This window comes from Globicephala melas, chromosome 11, assembly GCF_963455315.2.
Source record: "Globicephala melas chromosome 11, mGloMel1.2, whole genome shotgun sequence".
NCBI classification, from domain to species: Eukaryota; Metazoa; Chordata; class Mammalia; order Artiodactyla; family Delphinidae; genus Globicephala; species Globicephala melas.
The window spans coordinates 33,591,243-33,618,011 of record NC_083324.2 but is presented as its reverse complement, the minus strand read 5'-3'; the positions used below and the strand labels follow the sequence as shown (position 1 = coordinate 33,618,011).

The window sequence follows — 26,769 nt, the reverse complement described above, 5'->3', positions numbered from 1 at the left end:
GGAGGAAGCAGTGGGAGAGGTGAAAACACTTAGAACTGGTTTCTTGGTTTGTGAGACCCGAATTCAAGTGGTTTAAACTGCTCGCTGAGAACGTGCTCGAGTGTGGTTTTCCTGCCGGCGCGTGGAGGCTCCCTGGGAATCACCGTGCAGTCTCCTTCCTGGTTCAGCCTGGACTTGCACCTCGCTGTCGACCTCGAGGTCAACTTGGAGCGGCTCGAGGCATGAGAGGGTCTCGCTCTTTTCCGCACCTTGCAGAAGGCCTGGCGCCCAGCAGCGTCTGGGGAAGGTGGAGGGAGAGAATAAAAGCAGACAGCCTTCAGGCACAGCCGGAATCGTGAAAGTCTGAAGAGGCCCTAGGAAGGGAAATCCACCTCGAAGATGCCAGAAATCCCTCCAGAAAGACGGCCGGGGGCTGGGAGGGCTGCGAAGAATTGACCGCTTTTAGTCTCTTCTCCCAGGAAGCACACTCAGGGGACAACGTGCCGAGGAGTGCATTGGAGTTAACTCGTGGATTATATGCTGCTACATAGTTGATCAGGCTTCTCTCCAGGGTGGGAGGGGTCCCGGCAGACAGGCGGGCTTACAGATTAGGATAATAACATAAGAGCTTCTGGTTAATGAGTGGTCACCATGTGCCTATCACTGCAGGAACCCTTTTCCAGGTAATCCTCACAGCAGCCCTGCACCGTGGATAGGGTTTGCCCCTGTCACAGACCAGGAAATGAGAGCTCAGAAAGGTCAGATTTGCCCAAGATGGTGCAGGTGTTTCTGATTCTGACACTCACAGTTTTCCTGTGTTGCCACCTCATGCTGGGTGGGGCATGGAGCCAGGACGTGGTAGAGGAGGACGTGCAAACGAGATGCTCTCCCTGTATGTATCCGGAAGCAGCGGAGGCCGGTTTTCATTTGCATTCTTTTATTCCCAAGTATTAGGGTTTGAGGCCTGTTCTCCACCTCCACATGCCAGCAATTTCCTGGGACGCGATACTGCTGAACAGGAAACCAAACTCAGTCATGTGACCCCATCCAAACCATTGTGCATATGTCAGGAAATAAGGCCCACCGAGGGGAAGGGATTTGCCCAAAGTCACACAGCAAAGTGGTGGCCAGAGTTGGGCCACTATCCAGATGGTGAAAGTGCTGTTGGGCTGGTCATAAAGCCAGAGTCTAGGTCTCTCAGGCCTGGTTCATGTGCAGAGGGAAACCTTGCAAGAGTGTGTGAACTTTCACCAGGGACTCCAAGGTGGTCTCAGCTCGAAAACTAGGACAAGTGACTCTGGGTCAGGAATGAAATGTTAGGTTTCTAGTGTTTCTAGCCTTCCATTTTTCTCTTTCCAGTAACCCTGAGGTAGTGTCATCTTGTGGATAAAATGAGGGCTCTATAATCAGAGGGACCTGGCTTTGCTTCTTACCAGCTCTGTAGTTTTGAAAAAGACACTTAGTCTTCTGGGGCTTCTGTTTCTTCTGGAAAATGAAAAGAGTAACCCTTCTTTTTGTTGGATGCCATGAGATCAAACAAAATAATGAAAAATACATTAAAAAAAACCAAAAACCACCCAGGACATGTGTGCAGTAAATGGGAGCAGTTGCACAGGTCTTATTATTTCCACTTGATAGACAGGAACCTGAGGCCCAAAGGAAGCTCACTGGCTTACGCATGGGGGCACAGCTTGATACCCGCAGGAAGCGAAGTGGGGTACGGTGCAGGGTGTGCCTAGGGTTCAGGGCTGCTCTTCTCAGCCTCAAAATCTTGCTCTGTAAAGAAGAGGTGGGTCCCCACCCTGCTCGTGTCACAGGTCTCTCCTGAGACATGGGAAAACATTCCTCGGGGTTTCCCAGGGATGGGGGAGGACTTGGCATGTCTGAGCTGAGGCTGAGCCCATCCTCTGATTCCCCACCCTCTGCTTCCCCAGCCTGAGCCTGACCAGGAACCTTCAGGAGTCCCCTCCCAGTGCCTTGAAGGGAGCGCCCTGCAAGTTGCTGAATCAGGGAGGCTCATGAGTCATCAAAAGCTGGTGATGGGAATGTGGCTGTTTTCTCCCCATGCCAGCGGGTGACTGCTGCCACCACCACCATCATCCCTGCCACTGCTTGAGGTCCTACTCGGTGCCATGCTCTTCACTTCCATGATTAGCAGTCCTCACCAACACCCTATAACGTTATCATATCCTCATGTGCCACGTGAGAATACTGAATGAAGCTCAGAGGGGTTAAGTAACTGGCTGAAGGACACACAGCTAATAAGAGCAAAGCTTGGAACCAGGTTTTCTTGACTCCAAATTCTTTGTCCTACCCTCTGCCCCATGCTTAAGGTGGGTTTCTGGGGGTGAGAGAAGGGAATCCTATTGCAGCTGCTGTCAGAGGAGAGAGGCGAGGTAGAGCCACTCAAACACTGTGGAATCTTGGCCCACGGGAGGGACCATCTGAAGATGCTGCAGCAACTTCTCCCAGTCTGTACAGATCTCCTTTGCAATGTGATCTCCTTTGCAATGGGACTTTGCCACTCCTCTCATTGAGAGGTGGTGCCTATTTCTCTATCTCTTTGAATCTGGGCTGTCCATGGGCTTGCTTTGGCCAGTGAATGCAGTGGAAGTGATATATAGTCATCCCTCCACGTCCATGGGAATTGGTTCCAGGACCCCCCCTCAGATACCAAAATGCGAGGACGCTCAATTCCCGATGTCAGCGTTCTGTATCTGTGGATGTGGAGGGCCAACTCCAGTGTAACTGGATTTCAGGCCTCAAGAGGCCTTTGAGGCTTCCAGTCTCACCTTCGTGGGATGTGGTATCACAGTGTGAAAGAGCCCAGGGCACCCCTTATCCTTAAAGATAAGAGACCACGTGGAGAGAAAGGCCCCGCCAGCAGCCAGAACCAGCTATCGAAGTGTGCGAGAGAGAGGCCGTGTGGGATCAGCCAGCCCCTCATCCGTCCGCTGGTCCCTCACAGTTAACCCAGCCCGTATCGTTTACCCACAGGATCCCAAGCAAATACAGTGGTGATCGTTTTCAGCCACTGATTTTTGGTGTGAGTGTGGTGTGTTATTCAGCAATGGACAACTGATAAAGGGAGTGACTTAATTCTCCCAGCCTCGGCAACCTCATCTGTAAAATGGGCATGATGCTCACGTCCGTGTCTGATAAGCTTGTCAGGGAGAGTGAAGGAGAGGAAGCCTGTGAGTCTCGAGGCGCTGAGTCTAGTACGGTGTTGGGGGCATCGGCATCAAGGGGTCACCACTGGTGTGAGCGGCCCTGGTCAGGGTCTCTGAGGCAAGAGGCATGTGGTAAGCCCCTCTGAGGGTCTGATGCACACAAGAGCCCCTCACAATTATTTGGCCCAAAATGTCAGTCAGGGTGAGGTTGAGAAACTCTGAGTTAGAGGGAAGACACTTGTGACAACCATGGCAAGTGCGTGAGTCTGCAGGGGTCAGTTAGGTGGCATAAATGGCTGGCTAACTGGACACAGCCGGCCTTGTCTGGAAGGCGCAGTGGCTGCTGGGATCCAGCTGAGTGTCGCTACAGGGGACCTGTGACACCATGTACTCAGGTGGCCAGTTCTTCCTGTTCTGAAGCAAGAAATCCCAATTTGAATGTGAAAATACTCATCTTTTTAAGTGCTGCCAATTAATTTGAGTATCTTTTTAACGCTTGCCAGTGAAACAAAACACATCTGGAAATGTTATATACACAGAGGGCCACGGTTTGTAACCTCCCCCAAACACTAAGGGGGCCTTCCTAGCACTGAGCTAGCCGCTGGGGGGTATTTTAAAGAACACTGGCCCACCTTCCTGGGTTTAGTCTTCAGACTTACTTCATCCTTCTTAGCTAGCCTATAGTGAGCTCTTCCTATGTACTCGAACCTGCGCTAAACAGTCCAAACACGGTAACTCATGTTTACAAGAACCTACAGTGTAATACTCTCTCCCACTTTAACTGGGTGCTCACAGAGGTTATACAGCTTTCCCAAGGTGACAGAGCTAAGGGCAATACCAGTATTTGAACACAGGCGGTCTGGCTCCCGAGCCTGTATTCTTCATCACTGAGCCAGGCTGCCCTGTGAAGGATGCTGCAGCTCCACACTCTACATGGGAAAGCTTGCAAGGGACCTCGCAGGTTCATTCGTCACCCCAGGCAAGCACCAGTCCACCACCGTGGTCAGCCTGCGTGCCCCAAGTGCTCAGAACCTCAGTTCCTCCATCTAGAGCTGTGCGTCTCACCTGGGGTTGATTCTGCACCCTGGGGTACACTGTGCAGTGTCTAGAGACACTTCTGCTTGTCACAAATGGGGGAGCTACTGGCATCTAGTGGGTAGAGGCTAGTGATGCTGCTAAACATTGCACAGGACAGCCCCCCACAATAAAGAATTATCCAGCCTGAGAGGCCAAAAGTGCTGAGGTAGAGAAACCTGATCTAAACACCTGGCTGGCAACCGTGGCAATTTCCAAAAGGGAACCAGCAGAGAATATTCCAGGTGATTCAGGCTGTTTACCTAGGACATTTTTTTTTCTCTCCTCAAATCACTCTTTCTTCTCTTGCCCTGGTATTTCTTCACAATCCCATGTCGCTGTGCTAAATGCCTGCACTGAATAATAATCTCCCAACACAACTCTCATATATTAGCGGCAGAACAAATAAGAAATGGGGAGAAAAACAGCTACAGGCAAAAAAAGATAAGCATTAAAATACACAATAGATCCTTGAGATTTGACCATAGTATCATCTACATGCCTGAAATGGGCATTTTTTCCTGGATTCGCTAAGCCATAATCACACTCTAGGCCCACATCAAATTTCAACTGCCACGGACACCATCTCTGCCAAACATACACGTGACCGCACTGATTTTATAAAATGACTTTAATAGAAAAGTAGTACAAGATATGAACAAAAATAAATAATCTTTATCTATTTCTAGCCCAGCAAATGGTACACTGCTTGTAAAATTGGTCTTTTGCATGCAATTTTCCTTATTCCTTTTTTGCTTTTGAAATACTGAGACAGAATGTTAATTAAATCTTCTAGATTAAAATTGATACATTTTTGGTTTTAAAAAAAAAATCGTACCGACCTTTAATCATTCCACATCCAGTTTTAAAAGTTGGCTAACAAGATGATGTTTTACTAACATAAAATATTATCCAGTCATCAGAGTTAAATGTAAGGTCTGTGCGAACAGGTAAATTAGAAGATTCCTTTACTAAGTTTTAATTCCTACGTTGCTGAATGTTTCCTGTATTAAGAATGCGTTTCATCATCTTACTTTCAAAGTATGGCATCTGGCTTTCACCATTCCACAGAGAGGAGAGACTAACAAATACTTTCTTAAAAAAATAAATATTTTAGAAGTACACTTTACAGTGATAATGCAGTATCTTAGACCTATGTCTTGGTGCGTATTTGCATCATATATACCCTTCAAGTTATCAGTACCTTTTCTAGTTGTCTCTATTTAAATTACGGGTCACTCAGTCTTTGGGGACTGTTTCTGCTAACGATCTCTGTGAGTCAGCCAGTGACTCTCTTATTTGGAGTACTTATCCTGCTACAGTGTCATCTTTGATACTTCTGGTGGCTTGAACAAGGTCTTGCAAAAACAAATTGAAAATTGTATTGGCAAATCGTACAAGCAAAGGGTTTGCATGGGCTACTGAAACACAGTGCCGGTCTCGGGAGGTCAGCAGCTTGAAAAACTGAACAGATACACTGGACTAAAGCTTAAAACAGTCTTCCTGGTACTTAAGTCCATAATTACTATTTTGAACATAGCTCTGTTTGTCGCTGCCTGTATATAAATTTTTTGTTAATTTTCCTGTATTGGGAAGCTCTTGAATGCACTCCAGGATGAGAAGGAAAAAAAAAATATGCTGACGCTCCTAAATCGCGTATATGTTTTTGCAATAAAGAACACTGGTCAATATACAACTGAGGAAAAACTGAAACAGATGTGAGTCCTAGAACCACAAGCGTTTGAATTTGCCCAGAAATGCTATTTTAAACACTCTATATGTTGGTCTACTGTTTTTTTGTGGAATAATGCATTCTTGGCATCCTTAAAAGGTTTCAATATGTTACAAGGTTATCCGGAAAGAAAAAAAGCAAAGGGCTAACGTATCAATCTGTGCGTCGCGGGCCAGGCTTCGCTGCGCGTTTTCAAGAAGCACAGGGCTTGTATTAATTGCACTTAACACAACGAACCTTCAGTTTCCTTCATTCTCTGCAGACTGAGGCTTGCTTTTCATAAACCTGCTTTCCAAGGGGCAAGGAGACACTCCATCCACACAGTAACTTCGAACTAGAGCAGCGCGCTAGCTGCAGTGGTGAACACAAATACACTTTTTTTTGGACTAAACTTCTGGTCATGGATAAAAGCATGTGCCTTTTCAGTTCTTAGCTCTGAGATGTTACAACACCAACAAGCTCTAAAACAATTAAGTTACATGCCTAATGCTCGAAGAATGTGAGCAATCCTATAACCAGCTTTAAGCCATCTGCTTGATTTCTTTTTTTGAGGAACATATATAGGAAAAGAGAATTCCCCTTTTGTTCCGTTACATATAGAAATCTTTTGAAGCTCCCAAATAGTTTGGTTTTGGTAAAATTCTCCACTCTTCTGTTATTCTGACATGTAGTCACCCCTAAACTATCCCTCATGTTTTCTCAAAAACTCTCCACATGAAGTATCTGAAGGACAATTGAAACCACTTACCAATATCCAAGTAACGTTTTATTTTATATTCTATCTTCCATTTGGCATAAGCCTTTCGATGTTTGTTTGTTTTCTGAACCAGTGAAATATACAAATCGCACGAGACAGAAATATGTACATGAAAAGTATAGAATAAAGGCCACAGAAGATATACATAATATCTGAATGACAAGTAGAATATTTTACATTAAATAGTTTCCTTTAAAAACTAGGATTGTTAAACTCAACTCTCTTCATAAACAGGAATCACTAAAAAGGAACAAAATCTGGTTTAGCAAATAAAAAGAACTTACTTCATGGTTTTTGTATAATAAAAACCAAAAAAGTGACATTTTAAGCTAATTAGTGCTTCTTACTTTCAAGATCTTTTGCTTGCAATTCACTGCAACTGCAGGGGAGTGAACATCCTTGTGCAACAAGAGCCGCAGGTGGCTGAGGTGATCTGAGGGCCACCCGTTCCCACGAGGGCTGCAGGAGATGTGTATCTTTCCCAACTTTTAAAGCAACAGAAGTCTGAGATAAGAACACATTTGACGGTACTCTTTGCAAAGAGGTGTCCTGGTTTAAAAAACTTTTTAAACTAGCCGTATATGTTGTGAGCTGGATTTTCCTCAGGGACTCAAATAGGTACTATCAGGTCTAATGGGCACCAGTTTCCACTCTGCAAAACGCATGAAGGAAAGGGAAATGCCGACAATGCTTCTCAGTGTTGAATTATCTCTTCATTCCCACGTCTGTGATGAATAAGTAATGCCCTCTCCAGAAAGGGTACAGAAAAGGAGGATGGGGCGGGGAAGATAAAAGAAATCTTCAAACCAACAATGCACATGAGTATGAGACCTTCCGGATTCCTCAGAAACAAGGCTGCTCCGTGATGCTCAGGGCGTGATGGCATGGAGGCCACAGCCCCAGCTCAACTCAGAAACCGTCTGCAAAAATCCCAGTTGGATTGCAATGGAGGACGACAAGGCTCTAGACCCGAGTAAACGGTAAATCTAAATCACTGGCCGCACTGAGATATAATTATATTTATATATATATATATGTGTGTATATATATATATATGTATGTTATGTACAAGAGACTGAGATATCAGGCACCATTAAACCACATTTCCCCCCTTATAAATGCAACTGTTCAAGTCCTCTAGGAACAGTTCTGGGGTACACCTGCAGGGTAATAGGAAAGCGTGAGTGGAGAGTCTAAACACAGGATCATAACAGGGAAACGCTGCCACACCTCTGTGAAGTCCATTCGCCAAGTAATGTCATTAAAACATAGAAAACTACTGCTCCTCAAAGTAAAAGTTATAGGGGAAAACCAAAATCCCTAAGTAGCGAACTGTCTCCCAAGCGGAGCTCCTCTGTTTCATTTCCTGTCCTACTATCAGAGGGGACGCAGTGGAGCTGCCGTTTGGAAACGTGGCCGGTGTCACAGCGCAGCAAGGCATGGAGGAATCGGACAGGGCGCGGGGTCAAGCAGGGAGGGCGGATGTCACGTTTCCCCCTCAAATAGGTTTTCTGCTCTGGTGCAGTGCTGAACTGCAGGCAATTACCTTGTAGCTCGGGCTGAGGATCTGTGAATGGAATTCATTTATTAGTTTCATTGTTATCATTTATTAACCAAGTATCCCTAAGAAAATTACAGTATATTTTCCTTTACAGTCAAGTCAACCTCCCTTGCCCTTCTCCAAACAAAAAGTCTAGTACCCAGAATCGCTCGGGGATCCTTTTCCAAGTGGATAACCTAATTCCCACAACAGCGTCAAATCACTGACTTAATATAAGGAGTTTTTAAGTTTTCTCTTTTTTTTTAATTTCTGGGGCTTCCCTCCCTGCTCCCCAAGTTTCAGTAGCTACTAGAATGGACCATCTGTAGATGGAATGTTTGAGAACATTGCGACACGTGATAAACCTTTTTTCTTTAAGGGATATGAGATTTTTGCTCTTAGACTTTAAATACCATTTTGGAAATGTTTCAGGCTGGCAGCCCCTGGGAAAGGGGCGGGGGGGTGTGTTGGTCTCATTGTTTTGTTTTTTTCTCAAGACCTTTCAACTTTCACCAGAGCACCGAATTCCTTTTAGTCACAGGAGCTAAGTCACGCATAGATCTGTACCACCCTCTTGCAGCTGGACGCTACCTGTCCCATATGACCCCATAGTTGAGACAAAGAAAACAGTGTTTCCTTGACCTTCCAGATGTGCACACATCTAACTTAAGGTGTGCGTTATTCCCCCCTCATCCTATATACCAGCAAAAGAAGTCTTGTCTTACTTTTCAATGATCCACAAAATAAATATTTTCTTGGTTCCCACCCCCCCTTTTTGCCAAATAATAATTATAATATTAGTAATAAACCACAGAGTTCTCAGATGGGAACAGAAAAAAAAAATGGTTCCGGTTGCAATTCTTGGGGACAAAAAATAAACAGTATTAAAGACAACAACAACAACAGAATCACTGTACTTTCTATAAATAAGTGGGTCCTGGGAGTGGGGCTGGGTGACAGGCGGGCGGCGGGGTGCCCACTACTTGCACACGAACTGGTCCACGATCTCTGTGCACTTCTTGCACTTGACGTAGCAGCACCAGTGGAACTTGCAGTGGCAGCGCTCGGTCTGCACCGTCTTAAACTGGTCGTAGCCACGGCCGCAGCACATGAGCTCGCAGCCGTCCATGCCCTCGGACGTCTTGTTGCACAGGCGGCCCTGTGTGCCCAGCGAGCCGGTGCTCTCGTTGCGCACGCAGTAGTCGGGGCTGGGGTCGATGTAGACCAGGTCCTGCGTGGTGGGCGAGTTGAAGCGGCTGTTGACCTGCACCAGCTTGCCCCGGCTGTTGAGCCGCATGGCCGCTGCGCTGTCGTACTTCTCCTTCAGGGCGTCGCCCACCTTGCGGAAGTCGGCCAACTGCAGCCAGCACGTCTTGAGGCTGCACGAGCCTGACACCCCGTGGCACTTGCAGGCCACGTCCGCCAGGTTGTACACCGTCTGTGGGGAGAAGGGGACAGTCAGCGGGCGAACTCACCCGGGAGCCCAGACTCGGGCGGGGGTCGGGTGACCGAGCTCCCCGGCTGGGTGGAGCCCTGGTCACCAGCTCAACCTGGGCCTGGGCTACTTCCCCTTCGTCCTCCATGACCAGGAGCCTTGTGTTGCCTTCTTTAAAAAGTCTGCAAAATAAATAGCCTCTTAGCCCCTCATTATTACACATCATCATAATAAACAACCACAGTGTTTGAATGGGAGCGGGGAAAAAAATTGGTTCCATTTGTCTCTTTTTTTTTTTTTTTGCAGGGAAGAACACTGGCAGCAACTCATACATCTTGAACACTCAGCCCAGAGCTGCTATCAGTTCCTCACCTGCGTCACCTGGATTCATCCTCACCACCAGCCCATGAGGGAAGAGCTCTATCATCTGCATCTCACAGAGAAGGGAAGCGAGACCCAGCAAGGTGAGTTACTGACCCAACCACTGGGAAGGAGTGGGGGCGGGGGCGGGGGGCAGGATTTGAACCCAGGCAGGTGGGCTCCAAGCTCATGCTCATGACTTGGCCCTGGGCACCCAGCTGGTAAGTGGCAGGGCTGGGCAGGTGTCCAGCCCAGGTAGGATCAGGGTTCAAATCTTTCCTCACTCTTACTATCACTACTGCTGTGTGGCAGGCACTATCGTAAGAGCCTTTACACTCTTCATCTCACTTAATGCCCCCAGCGAGGTTGTAACGTGGCCTGGATTAGATGATGGCAGTGACACAGACAGAGGGTAAGTGGCCCGCACAGGTCGCACAGCTAGAATGTGGGAGAACTGGGCGTGGATCTCAGGTACCCTCACTCCTGCTTCTCGCACACTCCCTACTCCCTATCTGCCCCTGCCTAGGCGAAAAGCATCCATCTTGGGCCCAGGCGGACCTGGGTTCTGTCCTAATCTGTCCCTGAATTTAGGCAACAGGCTTCACCATTCTGAGCCTCCGTTTTCAATTTGGGAAGGGCACTGTGATGGTTGCAACCTCACAGCACGGTTGCAAGGATAAGATCAGGAGATGCATGAAAGTACTTAGCAGGCAGGATGCAATCAGTAAACTTGGTCTGCAGGGTGACCGTCTGGACGCTGGTCCTGGGCCCTTGCCCAGTCACCCTGGCCTCGCAGTAGCAGCACCTATGGGTCTGGCCTCACGGTGCTGTGTGCCCAGCAGTCTGGGAGGTGGCGGCTGCCTATTTATAGTGCCGACTGCCCACAGTTCCTGTGCCAGTGACCCTCCAGAGCCGGCGTGCCGCTGGTACGCTGCACAGCGCCTGTCAGGAACCTGGAGGGCCAGAGTGAGTTAGAAGGCTGCTTCGCCCAGAACAGCTACCTTCTCCCTCCAGGGATGCATAAGGGGCTTTCTTACAAGGGGAGCTGAAGTGTACTCCCTTGATATGAAGTGTTTCAGTCCCGCTAGTCTGCAGAAGGGTTTTGCAAACCCTTCTATGTAACCTTCGCTCCCCTTTGAGGAAAATCAAAAGCTAATGTCCCAAGGAGATTCTAATACGATTTCCTGGTACAGTGTCTAACTTTCCTCCTCCCACCCCCACTACCCCACAGAAAAACTGTCTTCCCAGTAATCTCACCCACCAGAATCCAAGCACAGTTCATTGCTCCAATTATAAAATTTCCAAAAACACTCCCCCTAGTTAAAAATCCAAATGTTAAATGAAATTCTATTGAAGGGGCTTTTCCCACTCTCCAAAATCCCCTCTCTCCACCTGGAAATCCCTTGACCATCTCTTCTTGGTTGCTGTAAGCCCCTAAGGATCTCTCCATGAGGGAAGTCGAAGAAATCCACAAAGATGGATGAAAGCACCAAACAGGGGCAAAGTGGGGCACAGAAGGGTCAGCCATACCTGTCCTGGAAGCGTTTCTGGTCTGAGAAGCTGGGCACCCGGCATGCAGCGTAAGGTGATGTGTCCCTGATGAGGGCAAGACCAAAGTCCTAGGGCCCCAGAGAGAGCGGGACTGGCATGCCCACTCCATGGCGCGGGTCGGCTGCCGTGGGGCGTGAGTCCACGCACACTGCCAGCACCACGGCAACGGGCGGCCTCGGAAAGGAGGGGCCGCACTCACCTGGAGCAACTACCTGGCCCCTCAAGGCACCACATGAAATTCTCCAGAGTTTAGTCTTTCCCTGAGAACCGCCCCCCCCCCAAATAGTTAAGATCAAACTTGAGAAGAAATGGGTTAGCTGGAATGATCTAGATAATCTTTGGCTTCCCGAAGTCCTTTGCTTCCAGTAACTAAGCTATCATTTATCAAGCACTTACCTCAGCCCTTCAATTGAACCTTATGAAATTGGATGTCAGAAATGGTGAAGTATTGGTAATAAGGTACAATCTACTATGTGATGCCAGTGAGTCCTACAGCAACCCCAAGTGATAGCTAACGCCCATTTAACAGATGTGCAAATGGGGAAACGGAGGCTCAGAAACGAACAGACAGAAAGGGATTTTAACCTAGATTTCTTTAATCCCCAAAACTATGGCCCTTTACCCTCGAGCTGTGACGCATTAGTTTCATTAAAAAAAAAAAGCGCCTGGGCTTACAGGTCAATCCACTAATTCTCCCCACGGGCTTGAAGTGATTCTCCAGCCTCAGTTTCCCAGTTTTTAAGTGAGGGGGTGTGGATGAGGGGCCCAAAGGCTCCTTCCAGGCCTCTAGCTTCACTCTGTGATTATCGTCCCTTTTCCTCACCCCAAAATACAGAAGACTGAAATCTCTGACCAGAAAGTTCCTGGCATTTACCTTGGGTTCTGTGAAAAAATAATGGCTCTGGTTTTCAGTGCTGCCGAAGTTAGGAAAAGTTTTCACCCCTTCATTATAAAGCAGCCATAAAGTGCCATGTGTTTAACCACAGGAAAAAAGGGTCTTTTTTAACGATTGTGGGCGAGCCTTTCACATCCGCATCAGGGGAAGGAAAGAATGAAACCGGGAGACTGGGGCTACCTGGCAAGGATTTCCTCTCTGCACACTACTGAGTGGCTCTCTCCCCTCCCCAGAGCATCTCTCTGCACACCTCTGAGTGGCTCTCTGCCCTCTCCAGAGCATCTCTCTGCACACCTCTGAGTGGCTCTCTGCCCTCTCCAGAGCATGTCTTTGCACACCTCTGAGTGGCTCTCTGCCCTCTCCAGAGCATCTCTCTGCACACTTCTGAGTGGCTGTCCCCTCTCCAGAGCACGTCTTTGCACACTACCCAGTGGCTCTCTCCCCTCTCCAGAGCACCTCTCTGCAAATTTCTCAGTGGCTCTCTCACCTTTCCAGAGCATCTCTCTGCACAATTCTGAGTGGTACTGCCCTCTCCAGAGCACCTCTCTGCACACTTATTTTTTTTTTTCTTTTTTTGTGCTACGCGGGCCTCTCACTGTTGTACCCTCTCCCGTTGCGGAGCATGGGCTCTGGATGCAAAGGCTCAGCGGCCATGGCTCATGGGCCCAGCCGCTCCGCGGCATGTGGGATCTTCCAGGACCTGGGCACGAACCCGTGTCCCCTGCATCGGAAGGCAGACTCTCCACCACTGCGCCACCAGGTGAGCCATCTCTGCACACTTCTGAGTGGCACTCCCCTCTCCAGCACATCTCTCTGCACACTTCTGAGTGGTGCTCTCCCCTCTCCAGAGCATCTCTGTCCACACTTCATTTTTTTGGTGTTGTTTTTGTTTTTTTGTTTTGTTTTAGTTTTTTGCGGTACGCGGGCCTCTCACTGTTGCGGCCTCTCCCGTTGCGGAGCACAGGCTCTGGACGCGCAGGCTCAGCGGCCATGGCTCACGGGCCCAGCCGCTCCGCGGCATGTGGGATCTTCCCGGACCGGGGCACAAACGCGTGTCCCCTGCATCGGCAGGCGGACTCTCAACCACTGCGCCACCAGGGAAGCCCTCTCTGCACACTTCTGAGTGGCTCACCCCTCTCCAGAGCACCTGTCTGCACACATCTGAGTGCCTCTCTCCCCTCTCCAGAGCATCTCTCTGCAACTTCTGAGTTTCTGTCCCCTCTCCAGAGCACATCTTTGCACATTCCTCAGTGGCTCTCCTCCCTATCCCGAGCACCTCTCTGCACACTTCTGAGTGGCTCTCTCCCCTCTCCAGAGCATCTCTCTGCACCTCTGAGTGGCTCTCTCCCCTCTCCAGAGCATCTCTGTCCACACTTCATTTTTTTTGCAGTTGTTTTCATTTTGTTTTTTGTTGTTTTGTTTTTTTGTGGTACGCGGGCCTCTCACTATTGCGGCCTCTCCCGTTGTGCAGCACAGACTCAGGACGCGCAGGCTCAGCGGCCATGGCTCACGGGCCCAGTCGCTCCGCGGCATGTGGAATCTTCCCAGACCGGGGCATGAACCCGTGTCCCCTACATCAGTAGGCAGACTCTCATCCACTGTGCCACCAGGTAAGCCCGCTCTGCACAATTCTGAGTGGCTCACCCCTCTCCAGAGCATCTCTCTGCACACTTCTGAGGGGCACTCCCCTCTCAACAGTATGTCTCTGTTCACTTCTGAGTGGCTCTCTCCCCTCTCCAGAGCATCTCTCTGCACAGCTCTGAGTGGCTCTCCCCTCTCCAGATCATCGCTCAGCACAGGTCAAGTGGCTCGCCCGTCTCCAGAGCATCTCTGTGCACACCTCTGAGTGGCGGTCACCTCTCCAGAGCAGGACTTTGCACACTGCTCAGTGGCTCTGTCACCCCTCCAGACCACCTCTCTGCACACTTCTCAGTGGCCCTCTCCTCCTTCCAGAGCATCTCTCTGCACACTTCTGAGTGGCTGTCCCTTCTCCAGAGCTCGTCTTTGCACACTACTCAGTGGCTCTCTCGCCTCTCCAGAAAGTCTCTCTGCACACCTCTGAGTGGCTGTCTCCCCTTTCCAGAGCATCTCTCTGCACACTTCTGAGTACCTCTCCCCTCTCCAGAGCACCTGTCCGCACACTTCTGAGTAGCTCTCTCCCTTCTCCAGAGAATCTCTCTGCACAGTTCCTAGTGCCTCTCCCCTCTGCACAGCATCTCTCTACACACTTCCGAGTGGCTCTCCCCTCTTAAGAGCATTTCTCTGCACACTTCTGAGCGGCTGTCCCCTCTCCAGCGCATCTCTCTGCACACTTCTGAGTGGCTCTCTCCCCTTTCCAGATCATCTCTCCAGACACTTCTGAGGGGCTCTCTCCCTCTCCAGAGCACCTCTCTCCACACTTCTGAGTGGCTCTCTCCCCTTTCCAGAGCATCTCTGCGGACAATTCTGAGGGGCTCTCTCCCCTCTCCAGAGGACCTCTCTGCACACTTCTGAGTGGCTCTCCCCTCTCCACAGCATCTCTCTGCACACTTCTGAGTGGCTCTCTCCCCTCTCCAGAGCATCACTCTGCACACTTCTGAGTGGCTGTCCTCTCTCCATAGCACGTCTTTGCACACTACTCAGTGGGTCTCTCCACTCTCCAGAGAACCTCTGCGCACACTTTGGAGTGGCTCTCCCCTCTCCAGAGCATCTCTCTGTACACGTGTTCGTGGCTCTCCCCTCTCCAGAGGATCTCCCTGCAGACCTCGGAGAGGCTATCTCCCCTCTCCAGAGCCTCTCTCTGCACACTTCTGAGTGGCTGTCCTCTCTCCCCAGCATGTCTTTGCACACTTGTGAGTGGCTCTCTCCCCTCTCCAGAGCATCTCTGTGCACACTTCTGAGTGACTCTCTCCCTTTTTTAGAGCAACTCTGTGCACACTTCTGAGTGGCTCTACCCTCTCCAGAGCATTTATCTGCACACTTCTTAGTGGCGCTCCCCTCTCCAGCGCATCTCCCTGCACACTTCTGAACTGCTCTACCCTCTCCAGAGCACATCTTTGAACACTACTCAGTGGCTCTCTCCCCTCTTCCGAGAACCTCTGTGCACACTTTGGAGTGGCTCTCTCCCCTCTCCAGAGCACATCTCTGCACACTTCTGAGTGGCTGTTCCTCTCCAGAGCATCTCTCTGCACACTTCTGAGTCACTCTCTCACGTCTCCAGAGCATCTCTCTGCACACCTCTGAGTGGCTCTCCCCTCTCCAGAGCACCTCGATGGGCCTGTTGGTCAGACCTATATAAAACTCAAGTCTGACAAAAATGCTCCTCGTTTTGGTAGAACTTGTGTATCTGAAAAACCCTGAATCCATCATGCCTGCTATCTAATGACACGAGGAGGGGCACGAAGAAAGCAGCGGGGAAGGTAAGTAACCCTGGAAGCTTGGGTGAGGGCCTTATGAGCTGGGCACCTACTGGCATAAGTCACTCCCCTGTCCTCCACTGAAGCCCAGCCACAAACTTGATCCCGGGCGGAGGGCAGCGAACGTCAGGAACATTTTTATTGGTGAGCTGGCCTGGCCAGCCCTACTGTGGACCAACTACAAAGGCAAAGAAAGCTCTTTCTCAGGCCAGGTCGGGAGCACCTTGGCTGGAGGGGGCCAAGGCGGGATGCTTCCCCTCCAGGAGGCCTTTCTGGGGTGTCCACCCCTCTCCAGGGAGGCCTGTGTGTAGCTGCTTGGGGAGGGGGTGGGGGGAGAGTGGAAAGAGAGCAGCAGTGAGAGGCGGGGAGAGACCGGCAAAGCTAGGACGGGAGGCAGAGACGGGAAGAGAGGGAGACCCAGACGCAGAGACAGAGAGAGAAACGGAGAGTGGAGCACAGCACCGCCCGCCCCCAGGAGGGACGCGGCGGCGGGGATGCTCACCCTGCGGCCGGCCTCGTTGTTGTGCAGGTTCATGAGGATGCGCGCGCTCTCATAGGAGCCCTTGGCGTGGATGCGCTCCCGCTCGCGCGCGTCCACGAACTCCTTGGCGAAGCGGTAGCCGTAGTCGATGTTGTCGCCGCAGCCGCCCCACAGCCAGTCCCGCGGCAGGTCCTTGGGGCGCGCGGCGCGGCTGCAGCCACAGGTGGACAGCTCGCCCTCGCGGCAGGCGCGGCTCATGGCGTTGACCACCCCCGCGGCGCTCACGGCGTACGTGAAGGCCGTCTCGCGGCTGCCTGCGGGCGAGGACGGGTGAGTGTGCGCCCCGCGCTCCGCAGCCCCGGCCGGGGCAGTGCCGCAGAGGGCGGGTGGCGGGGGACCGGCTGGCACACCGCCGAGCCCCCGCTCCTGGCTGGGGAACAAGGAGGCCCTGAGCCTCCGCGCCCCCCCCCCCCCCCGGGGGGAAGGCGGGAGACATTCCCCCCACACACGTAGAAGCGACACATGACAAAGGAGTAGCATCCCTGGTACCTCTGCTCTGACACTTAAGAGCCCAAGGCAGGATTCTAAGCAGTGCTGGCCTGAGTTTTCTCTACACCTCTTATGAAAATATTCCAAACTTATTTTCCAAAATGCCCATGAAAGAAGTCACTGAGGGAAACGTAGACTTGGGGTAGACTTCCTTACACTTATTTTAATGTTTGGTATTATTTTCATTCTGAGTTACCTACAGGGCAGGAGCCTGGGAGCTGCAAGGCTTAGAGCCCCTGCAGCAGCCCCTCCCCACTCCCTGCGGCCTCGGTGGTTGAAACCCGTCTTTCCCAGCCTCCATCCACAGCATCTAGCCTGTCTCAGAACAAGGCTCCTGACTTTCCCAGAGGACGTTTCTAAACTGGTCCCTAGAGAGTTTTAAATGAAACTCGCCTCTTCTCAAACCCCAAGCTGACTGGGCTGACACTTCTCACTCACGTAGGTGAGTGTCTACTTTTAAAACAAACAGCCCACGGTTCCTTAGTGTCACTTCTGCAGCTCCCCAGCAGCCTCTGACTCCAAGTGTTAGGATGACAGCAAAAAGGAGGAACAAAAATAAAAAGGTTCTTCTTCTCCAAACTTGTAAAGAATATACAGGCCTAGAGGAAAGAAGTTCTCTCCTTCCCTAAAACGTGTAAAGAGTATCTCCCTGTCAAACGGTTCTATAGGAGCCCTATGTGTAAGGACAAAACAAGAGGTAACCATAGACTACCTCCATCTCCACTTGCATGTGGAGACATTTCCACATGTAACAAGAAGTCACTTAAAGTATTGTCCTATGAGAGAGAGAGGGTTAACACCCGGCCAGCTGAAGCTGGACCTGGGGTGGAGGGGTGGAAGGGGGGGCAAGATGAGGGGGTTCCTTAGTTTCCTCAACTATAAAATTAAGGGTATTGAACTAGATGCCTAGGGAAAAAAAGGGCCCCTTCTGGCACTAGAATCTCTTTACCGGAAACGGTTGCTCCTATACTTAAAGAGCTTGCTAACAATCTTTTTCTTTTGGGGGGGGGGTGGACAAGGGGGGAGAGCACAAGAACAGCTGACAACAGGACTCAGCCCCAACCATCCTGCAGGAAGACGGCTCTGCCCAGGCAAGTGTCCCCCAGGCTGCCCTTTTCTTGGACTTCTGCTCCACACTTCAATCCACAGCCATTTGTGATCTCCCTTCCAGGAATAGTGATGGTTCTGATTTACCAGAGCTTCCCTCCCACATTTTAAAAAATGAATAACTTGAGGACTGTACCGGTGGTTGACAGGAGGATCCAGGAAGTTCCTGTTGGGGGGGGGGGGGTGCGGCGTTGGGGGGGTGTTACAGCTACCTAGCCTGAATTGGCAAGGCAGAGAACAGCAAGGGAGTGGAGAGAAATGAGGAGAGCAGACAGATTCTAGGGAGTGATTTGAGGATTAACGCTGATAATATAGAAAATGCTGTGTTCCTGGACGGGAGACTTGTAGAATAAAGAGGTAGTCTGAGGAAGAGAGAGAAAAACAATCCTCTGGAGACAGAGAAAATAAACCACTCCTGTATATATAGAGCACAAAAGGGCTTTTACGTAAAACACAATAATGCTGCTATTTTCATAAGTCTATCTTGAACGTATCCTTTTTTGGCCCCAGAATACAAACCTGGTAGAAGTCTCTAAGCTAACTGGTCATTGCAGGGAAACGTCAGCTTGGAAAGTGCTCTTTGGCTAAAGCCTGTGGATACAGTCATCCTGGATGGAACGCTGCTGGTCCAGTTACAGCTCCCTCCCTGTGAAATCTGCATCTACTCCTATTCTCACCCTCCTTAAAAATGGCGCCTTTCTTATACATCTTTTCACAGCATGGAGACAAAGATGAGACAGAGACAAAAGCTGGAAGGAAAGGCTAGCGTGATGAAAAAACGAGAAAGCTTCCACAATGAAGAGTGGGCCCTTTATGAGGCGATGGTGTACAGCGCCTGGACTGGCCTTGAGAAAGGAGGTAAGGGGTTGGGGGTGGCAGCCTGAGTCAGACACTGGCCCCATCACAGGGTCAGATTCTCAGGGACAGGAACTGGCCTCCATGTCCCTGCTGTACTAAGTGCTCTGGAGTGGGGCACCCACACACCTAGCATCGAAGGTGTTTTAAATTTTCCCTTAGCTCATTCTCTTCCAACATACCGTTAAATAGAAAAGTGAAAGCTAAGTAACTTTTCCACTATTGGTGTGGGGTCCATGTTTCTCTTCCATAAAAATCTATTCTGATTTTTCTTCCCTCCATCTTTTTTTTTTAAAGGCTCTGTCTGCGTTCACCCGAAAGCCACCCAGCAGTAGCTTTCTGCTCTGAGACCTTGGACACCTGAGGATCCTTGGGCAGGGTGCTCCCAGGGCCTCTGTGACTTGCTAATAGGATCTAGGAGGGCTCCCTCCTCTGAGGCCGCCACAAGGTTCCACTCCCGCCCAGTTCGATTCAACCTAGACAGTGCCACACAGCTGAGGACCAGAGAGTCGACTTCCAGGGGACAATTAAATACAGGCCTTTGTACCAAGGGTTCTGCTTGCTCCCTGAGGAAGCAGGCTCTTTGAATCTTGGACCACATTTTAAATAAATCTTCAGCAGAACTCAAATCCACTTAGCAAATGATAGCTTATTCTGAACATGTTGGCCCAAAACAGACTACGCAGGAAGAGGATCTTAAAGCTGTGCTCCAGTGACTACCCAGAAAAACAGTTCCGACTGCTGTCTTCCTTCCTTGTTGCCATCGGAGGTGTATGATTTTCACTAACTCATATACATGTGAAAAGCCACTCCCATAGTTTAGTGTGAGAGGAAGGCAGATAGGGGGAACATATAAGGCAAAGGTGACGGGGGAAAGCTGACAGGTCACCATTCTGATACAGCCAAAAAAAAAGTTTTTGGGTCACTCACAATATCAAAATGCAGCAGAATTCAATCATCTTCACTACACTCACTGCCAGTTAACTACATAAGGCAGCCCCATAATCGGGGAAAACGCCGGTGCTCCTGAAGCTTAACTCCTAGAGTCCGAGCCCAGTACATACATTAGCACATTTTAATCATTAACAAACAGGAAGGACAAAGCCCTATGAAACTCTGCAGGCTGAGGCTGCAGACCATTTTCCCATTCAATTAGAGGAACAGCTTCCAGTCCTGTATTATTTTAGTTTATGAAGCCGCTTGGCTCAAACATCCACTGACAACTCTTTTTTGTTCTCAATGAATGCACTTTTCAGGGTTTTTAAAAAAGCGTTTTATCCGTCCATGACGGACATTAAGCCAACTTTTTATCTTCAGTCAGTATAAATAGTTAATTGCTTTGATAAATTGCTTCTTATTTTAGGAGTCACTGCAGTCATATTAATTACACAGGCTTGTTTGCATAAAAGTAAAAAGAGACCGAAAATATTCACTAGAAAACACAGACAGGACCACATCTGTCAGACTGTAGCCTATGCTGTTCAACCAAACCAGAGGCAAACTGATGTGCCAAATTCTTTGCCTTTAGCCCAGTTTTAACGCCACCTCCTCCCTGAATGGAATAGCAAGTTCAACAACACATTTAAAAATAAAGCACTGGACCGTGAGCCGTACGTTAAAACTTTTTAAAGTTTCTAGGCTGAGATCTGAAGCACGTGCCTTTATATCAATGGCCAACATCGCAAATGTAAATTGGATCACATCTGATTAAACTTCTTTCTGGGACTAAAAATAAAGCCTTTAACATATATCTATCTTGATAGCCTTAGGAAATATCTATATTAGGAAAATTGAAACCTTGTTTACTTCCAACACATCCAGCATTCTGAAAGAAAGATGAGTTTTTAGTCTGATGCTTGGGCCACTTTAAAGTGACTCAGCTTTCCTCCTCATCTTTCGAGAGACCAAAATAAGTGTTCTGCTACTACTATTTTAAACAAAATGCTTTTTAGAAAAATTAAGTGTGCAGAAAAATGAAGGTGTCTTTGATGCCCTCCCCCATCTCCTGATTTGGGTCAAGAAGTCCAAAACTTATAATGAGATGTGGGGACAGGCATGCACACGGCCATAATGACAAAATTCCCAAGCCACCAGCCTGCTGGAAGACTCCCTCCATATCAAGCTTGTAAGTAACACTAAAGACTCCTCCTAGGAGAAAAGTTTCTACATATTTAAAAATACATTAAATGGTTTCCTACCTATCTGCATGACCCTGCCGAAGACTGAGGTGTTATCCACGGTGCTGCAGTTCCACCTCCGGTGTCGGAACTGATACTGGCATTCTTTGATGCCTGTCTTTGCGCCCTCTCCGATGTACTGCATGTGGTCCTGATACAAGTGGCATAGTTTCTTCTGTCCTTGAGAAAGTCCTGCCAGTTGGCTGCACAGAGGCTGTGCTCCTATGATATATACTTCTGACATCTGAACAGGGTTATTCATACCTAGCGACCTAAAAAACGGGGGGAGATGTGCATTCAAGATTTACGTGAACTCTCAAGGTGGGCCCCCTGAAAACATGTCAGCAATACATAGTTTTAAGCACACAGATGCTTTTTCTCTCCTGCTTGTCCTCATGACAAAGTATGAGAAGGGCTTCATAAAACTCCTCTGTTTAAACTCCACTCAGAAAACAGAGGTATTGTGTAGTCCCCATCCCGCCATCTGGCTCCTCCGTTAGAGTTTTCACTCCCTTCCTTGCCCCTCGCCGCCATATACCTGAAGCAGAATTTCACAGAATTCTGAAATCCACACCAGAGAAGGGGGAAGTGGCAGTTTGGGGTACGGGCCTCTGACATTAAAGAAAATGACTCACTTTGCCCCACAAACTGGACCGATCTGCCTTGAAAAATGTATGAATGCCGAAAGTAGACACAATTAGACACGGGTAGGAGATAGATAGCAGTTCCTTTTGACTGATGGAAGAACAGTAGGACAAGTGTACTGAAGAGTACTTGTCCTACCGAAGAAAAATTCAGCCCGTTCCGGACATTTTAAAAGGGCTCCTTATGTGATTGTGAAAGACCCAAGACAGGGTATCCAGTGAACAGAAGTCGTGTTTGACAGTCAGAAAAATGCTGTTCATTTACAGCGAAAAAATATCCAGAACGCCGTCAAAAATAATCCCCTGGATATACTGCAGTCTATCTTCAAGGCCCCTGCCGGCAAGAAACCCTCGTTTAGGGACATTCGACTACTTCAAGTTGACCTCCTTTTGATCAAATTTCAAGCCCCAAATACCCACTTGGAGGTTAGCTGTCTTCCTACAACTCTGCCTACCTCAGACCCTGAAGGTTAATAACCTCAAGTGACAGAAAATAAAACGCTGGAACTCACTTTTACTGCCTCGAGGTGGCAAAAAGTAAATTTTATAGATAGGCTTACAATTATTAGAGAAGTGAATTTCGGTTCCCCTTTATTACATGATGTCCTACAAGCATACCTCTGAACAAGGACCTCACAGAAAAAGGTCTGAATTTATAGGTTCTGATTCCCTATGGAGCTAAAGATAAGCTTCAAAGCATTAGCAAATTTAAAAATGTTTTGATTTAAAGATACATATATATGTATATATATACCTGTATAAGATATATATATATATATATATGTATTAGATAAATGCACCCAAACTCACGACTCAGCTTTAAATACTGCAGCATTATACAAACGAATCTTTAAATGAAAGAGTATGCACATAGAAAAACTTACCACCAAGAATTGCCTTCTATTACGACCTGGGCGAAGGAGATAAAGATGGCCAAAGCCATTAGGAAGAACTTGGAAGACATTGCCCTTCCAGCCGTCCCCAAAGCAACTCCTGGGCTTAATATTCCAATCGACTTCTGGAGAGGGAAGAAAGGAGCAGATGTTTATTGCCTCTCAGATAATTTTCAAGCATACAAGTTTAAACAACGGAAGCATCCGGGGTCTCTTAAGTTTACTGCTGATTGACTGCGCTTCTCCTCCGTGAGTTTTTTGATGGCAAGATATAGGCAGTTTCTTTTTCCAAATTAATCCACCCACGCAACCTCACCAGGAAATCTGATTTCGCTGGGATCCTGCGCGCGGGGCACGCCAGCGATTACAAACATGTCTCAATGCTGTTGAGTCAAAACCCCGGTGCCAGGCGCTGCCTCCTTCCTGCTTGCTCACGTCCCGCACCCCCTCGCTCCCCTCTAGTTCGCGCTGCGCTGAGTCCCTCCTCGGGAATTCACTCAGGAACCCGCTGCCACCCTCGTCCGCTCCCCGACCTGGGCAGAGCAACAAGTGGAGCCGGAATTAATTCCATGGGCGAGAGGAGCGCAAAGGCGAGAGGATCGCGCCGCCGGCGGCTGCGGAGGAGGCGGAGTGGCCGGGGTGGGGGGTGGGGGCAGCACGCGGGGGGGGGGGAGGGCAGGGGGGGGAGGGCAAGGGGTGGGGGGCGAGGCCCCCGGGAGCAGCGCGCGCGCGCGAGTGCCCAGCTGGGAAATGCGGCTCCGAATTAACATCGTCTGTTTCATAATCAGTTTACGGCCCGCTTTGGGGCCAGCCACTTCCAGAGGGGGAAGGGCAACCCGGGTTTCCTTAGAACGCTCTTCAGCCAGACTGGAGGGGGGAGAAGATGGGGGGGGCACAGGGGATAAGGGGGAGAGCGAGCTGCTCTCCCAACCAAGGAAAGCGGAAAACAATGCCCTCTCCCCTGCCTTCGGCCTCCTCCTTGGACTCAGTGTACCCCAGAGAAGGGATATACCCCAGAGGAAAGAAGGAGGTCTGGGTCCCGCTGTCCCCAGAGACGGGATCCCTCGGCCCTCCCCGCAACCCTCCCCCAAATTCTGATTTTCTCACTCCCCCTACCGCCCCCCTCCGATCTCCACTCCTGGCAGCTGCCACGGAGAAAGGGGAAAGGAAGCCAAGAGGGGCTCCAGTTTCCTTTGGTCCGGGTCTGGAGTTGACCATCTCTCTATCGCGACACCGTGAGCCTGGTCCTGGAACAGCGCTACCCCACCCTCCAGCCCAATTCAGACTTGGTTGGGTCAGTCCCGAAAGGTGAGGGTCCAAGGCGAGGCCAGAGCCGGTGCGAGTGAGCCCCCGCCGGCGGGGCCAGAGATGCTCCCGCGCCTCAGCTGAGTCCCTGCATTCCAGGGCGCCAGGGCCCTTGGCGGCGAAGGTTCGCGTCGTGAAGAATTTCGGAGGCAGGGGGCGGCCTTGGAAGCTTCCGCTGCCGTCCTCCCCACTGGTGACTTCTCCACCTGTAGGCGGCGGCGGAGCGAGGCGGTGGAGGGTGCGGGTGGGAGGAGCGGGTTTCCAAAATCCCCTTTTACATCTCTGATAAGGGTAACCCGGCCGCGCTGCGCCGCCCGCAACCCCCGAGGGAGCCCCTTCCTCGGAAAAGGGAAGGTGAGCCTCCTCCAGGCGGCAGAACGGCCTGGCCTGGAACCTGCGCCGGAAAAGAGATCGAGGGAACCTAGGCAGCCGTGGAAACGCGAAGGGGCTCGGGAGCGCGCCACAGCTTTTCCCTGCCAGCCGCCCTTTTGGCCCAGACTCCTTGGGGCTCCTCGAGAGGAAATGCTTATGTGGTCCCAGTGCCCGCTACCCAGGGCTCCGCGCCTGTGTCCCACTCGTCCCTAAAACGCCGCAAAGCCCGGGGAGCATCCCGGAGAATAGAAACCTGGGGTTTCCCCAGCCCAGCAGAGAGAAGGCTCCGTCTTCCTCCCCACCCCCGCCCCAAGTGTCAAGTTTCCTCTAGGGGAGGGGGTTGGTTGCGAGGGCTGCCTTCGCGCGCGGCCCAGGCTGCGAAGTCTCCTCTCCCCAGCGGCGGCAAGGACCGCGCGCGCACATATTCATACACACACTCACGCACATTCACACACTCACTCGTCCACAGACACACACGCTCCGACGTGCTTCCAAGGAGGCGGCAGAGATCGCTGCGGGCCGCGCGCACTTTCCGAGCTTCCCGACGGGCGGGGCGCGTGGGGCGGGGAGCGGGCAGTGGAGAAATTGGTAACAGATTCGGCGGATTACTGCGGATCTCTTTGTTAGAGGCGAAGCCACACAAACCGAACCCACTCTCGGCCCGACGACCCCGGGGCGAGTCCACTCGTTCACAGAATGGGGGCCACCTGGGAGCGGGCCATTTGGTTTGTGCGACTCGGGTCTCTAAGCGCCAGGCTGGGGGTAGGCCGGAGGTGTCCCAAAGGGGATCCGGCAGGAGAGCCCCGCGAGTCGCGTCTCCACTTAACCCCGCGTGCTTGGCCGGAAACACCTTGGTCCTCTTCCCGCTCCAATCCCCGCGCAACCCAGAAAAGGCCCCACAAGTTTGAAAGACAAGGAACCCACAGCAAACTCACTAATACATCTACTCTGTAGGGTGAACGTCCCTGCCTGTTTGCCAAGAGATCTGATCCGAAAAGAGTACGAATAAGACCTCTCCGGAGACTGTTAACACCGAGGGTAAAACAAAAGTTCTGGGGGAGAAGCTGAGTTTACCAAAGAACGGACTAAAAGTTTTTGAACAATTTCAGGGCCCAAAGAAACCGACTTTGTAAGGATCCTTGGAATCTCTTCCTAGTGTGCGACAAGTAGGAGGGTTGCGGGCATTTGAGAGGTTCAAGCACAGGGGAGGGGTGAGGTGGGGGTAGGGCGTTCGTTCGCACGCCCTTGTTTCCAGCCTCAGAACAGATCCATAACCCTTCTTGAGAGAGAGAGAGAGAGAGAGAGAGAGAAATCCGTCACACTAGTTCAGAGGACGTTTGGGGCAGCAGAAAGCTTCGGAACGCACGCGCAAACTCGCGCGGCACCCAAGTCCGAGGCCGGAGGCCACTAAAACGAAATTCCCCGGAGGGAGGGCGAAGATTCTGGACCCTCGGCCGACGGCGCTGCCTCACTTGATCTGGGTATCCCCTGCCACCTCCACCCTCAGCCCCCACCCCCAGTCTCTGGGAGCGGAAATGATGGAGAAACTGGGAGGAAGAAATTAGATTGACCTGGGCTCGCGCTGGCGAAAAGCACAGGAAACCCCAAGAATCCCAGCTCTTAGTGGGAGATAAATTTTGTTTTCCCCCGCACCTGCGATCTCTCCTGAAAGCAAGGAAAGAGACGGCGAAAATTGCAGAAGAAAAATCAGTGGCAGCCACAAAATTGGGGCGTCCTGCCCAGGGGAACGCCGCTGTGAGAAGCAGGAGGGGATGATGGGCTGAAAGGAGGTCCGCTTTGGGGGAGCAGACAAGGAGCCAGAGCTCCGCCAAGGGTGCCTCGGGAAGTGTCCACAGCGCTGAGTGCTGGGGGGGGGGGCGGGGGCTGTGTGGAGCGGAGGAGAGAGGAGGTGGAGGAGGGAGCTCCTTGAGCCCAAATCAGTGCAAGGAAGGTGTGCAGCCTCTGATTGCCCTGTCTCAGAACTGACACCAGGTCCGGTAACAGGGCATATCCAAGGGAAGAACGGTGGCCAAGTCTAGTTCTGTTCCTTGCCTCACCTCATCCATCCCCAGACAAGGCTCTCCAGACTGCAAGACAACTCTCTCTCTGTCTCTCTGTCTCTCTCTCTCACACACACACACAGATGCCACTTCCACCTTCCCACACAAGATGTCTAGCTCTCTCTAGCCACAGGCTCTCAACTCTGTCCAGAAGAGCTGTTTGTCAGCAGAAGGAGAAAGAAAATTAAAGAACACTTCAACCCCCACTCTTCAGAGGCAGTTTCAACTCCACTTTTTAATAGACAAGAAACAGACCGAGGGGGAGAGAAAGCACCACTTGTCCTGGACCACAGGGAAAACTGGTGAGAGCGCCAAGGCCAGACCAGAGACTTCCTAGGGTGACGCTCCTGTTCCTTGCTATGCCCTGGAGAAGCGGTACCAATCCTTCTTCCACTTGCCCGAGCCCCATTTGCTGCGTCGCACCCTTGGCCCCTTCCT

General features: G+C 50.5%; 1 protein-coding gene and 1 long non-coding RNA gene across 9 annotated transcripts in view; one reads left to right on the top strand and one right to left on the bottom strand.

Annotated features, from left to right (window-relative positions):
- Window positions 1-10,141, top strand: part of LOC115858995 (uncharacterized) — a 45,848-nt gene extending 35,707 nt beyond the window's left edge. The window contains exon 3 of the long non-coding RNA XR_004041878.2: window positions 9,994-10,141. This is a non-coding gene — a long non-coding RNA (uncharacterized lncRNA). The remainder of the gene's footprint in view (window positions 1-9,993) is intronic.
- WNT5A (Wnt family member 5A) overlaps window positions 4,837-26,769 on the bottom strand; it is a 36,352-nt gene continuing 14,419 nt past the window's right edge. For 4 of the 8 annotated variants that reach the window (XM_060307693.1, XM_030867449.2, XM_060307694.1 and 1 more), the window contains 4 exons: window positions 22,586-22,719; window positions 21,079-21,329; window positions 16,391-16,683; window positions 4,837-9,690 (listed from right to left, as the gene is read on the bottom strand). In XM_060307693.1, coding sequence (XP_060163676.1) covers window positions 9,232-9,690; window positions 16,391-16,683; window positions 21,079-21,329; window positions 22,586-22,719 — 1,137 coding nt within the window. In that variant the 3' untranslated portion in view covers window positions 4,837-9,231. The other 4 variants (XR_009565783.1, XM_030867448.2, XM_030867452.2 and 1 more) reach the window with 4 other exon arrangements.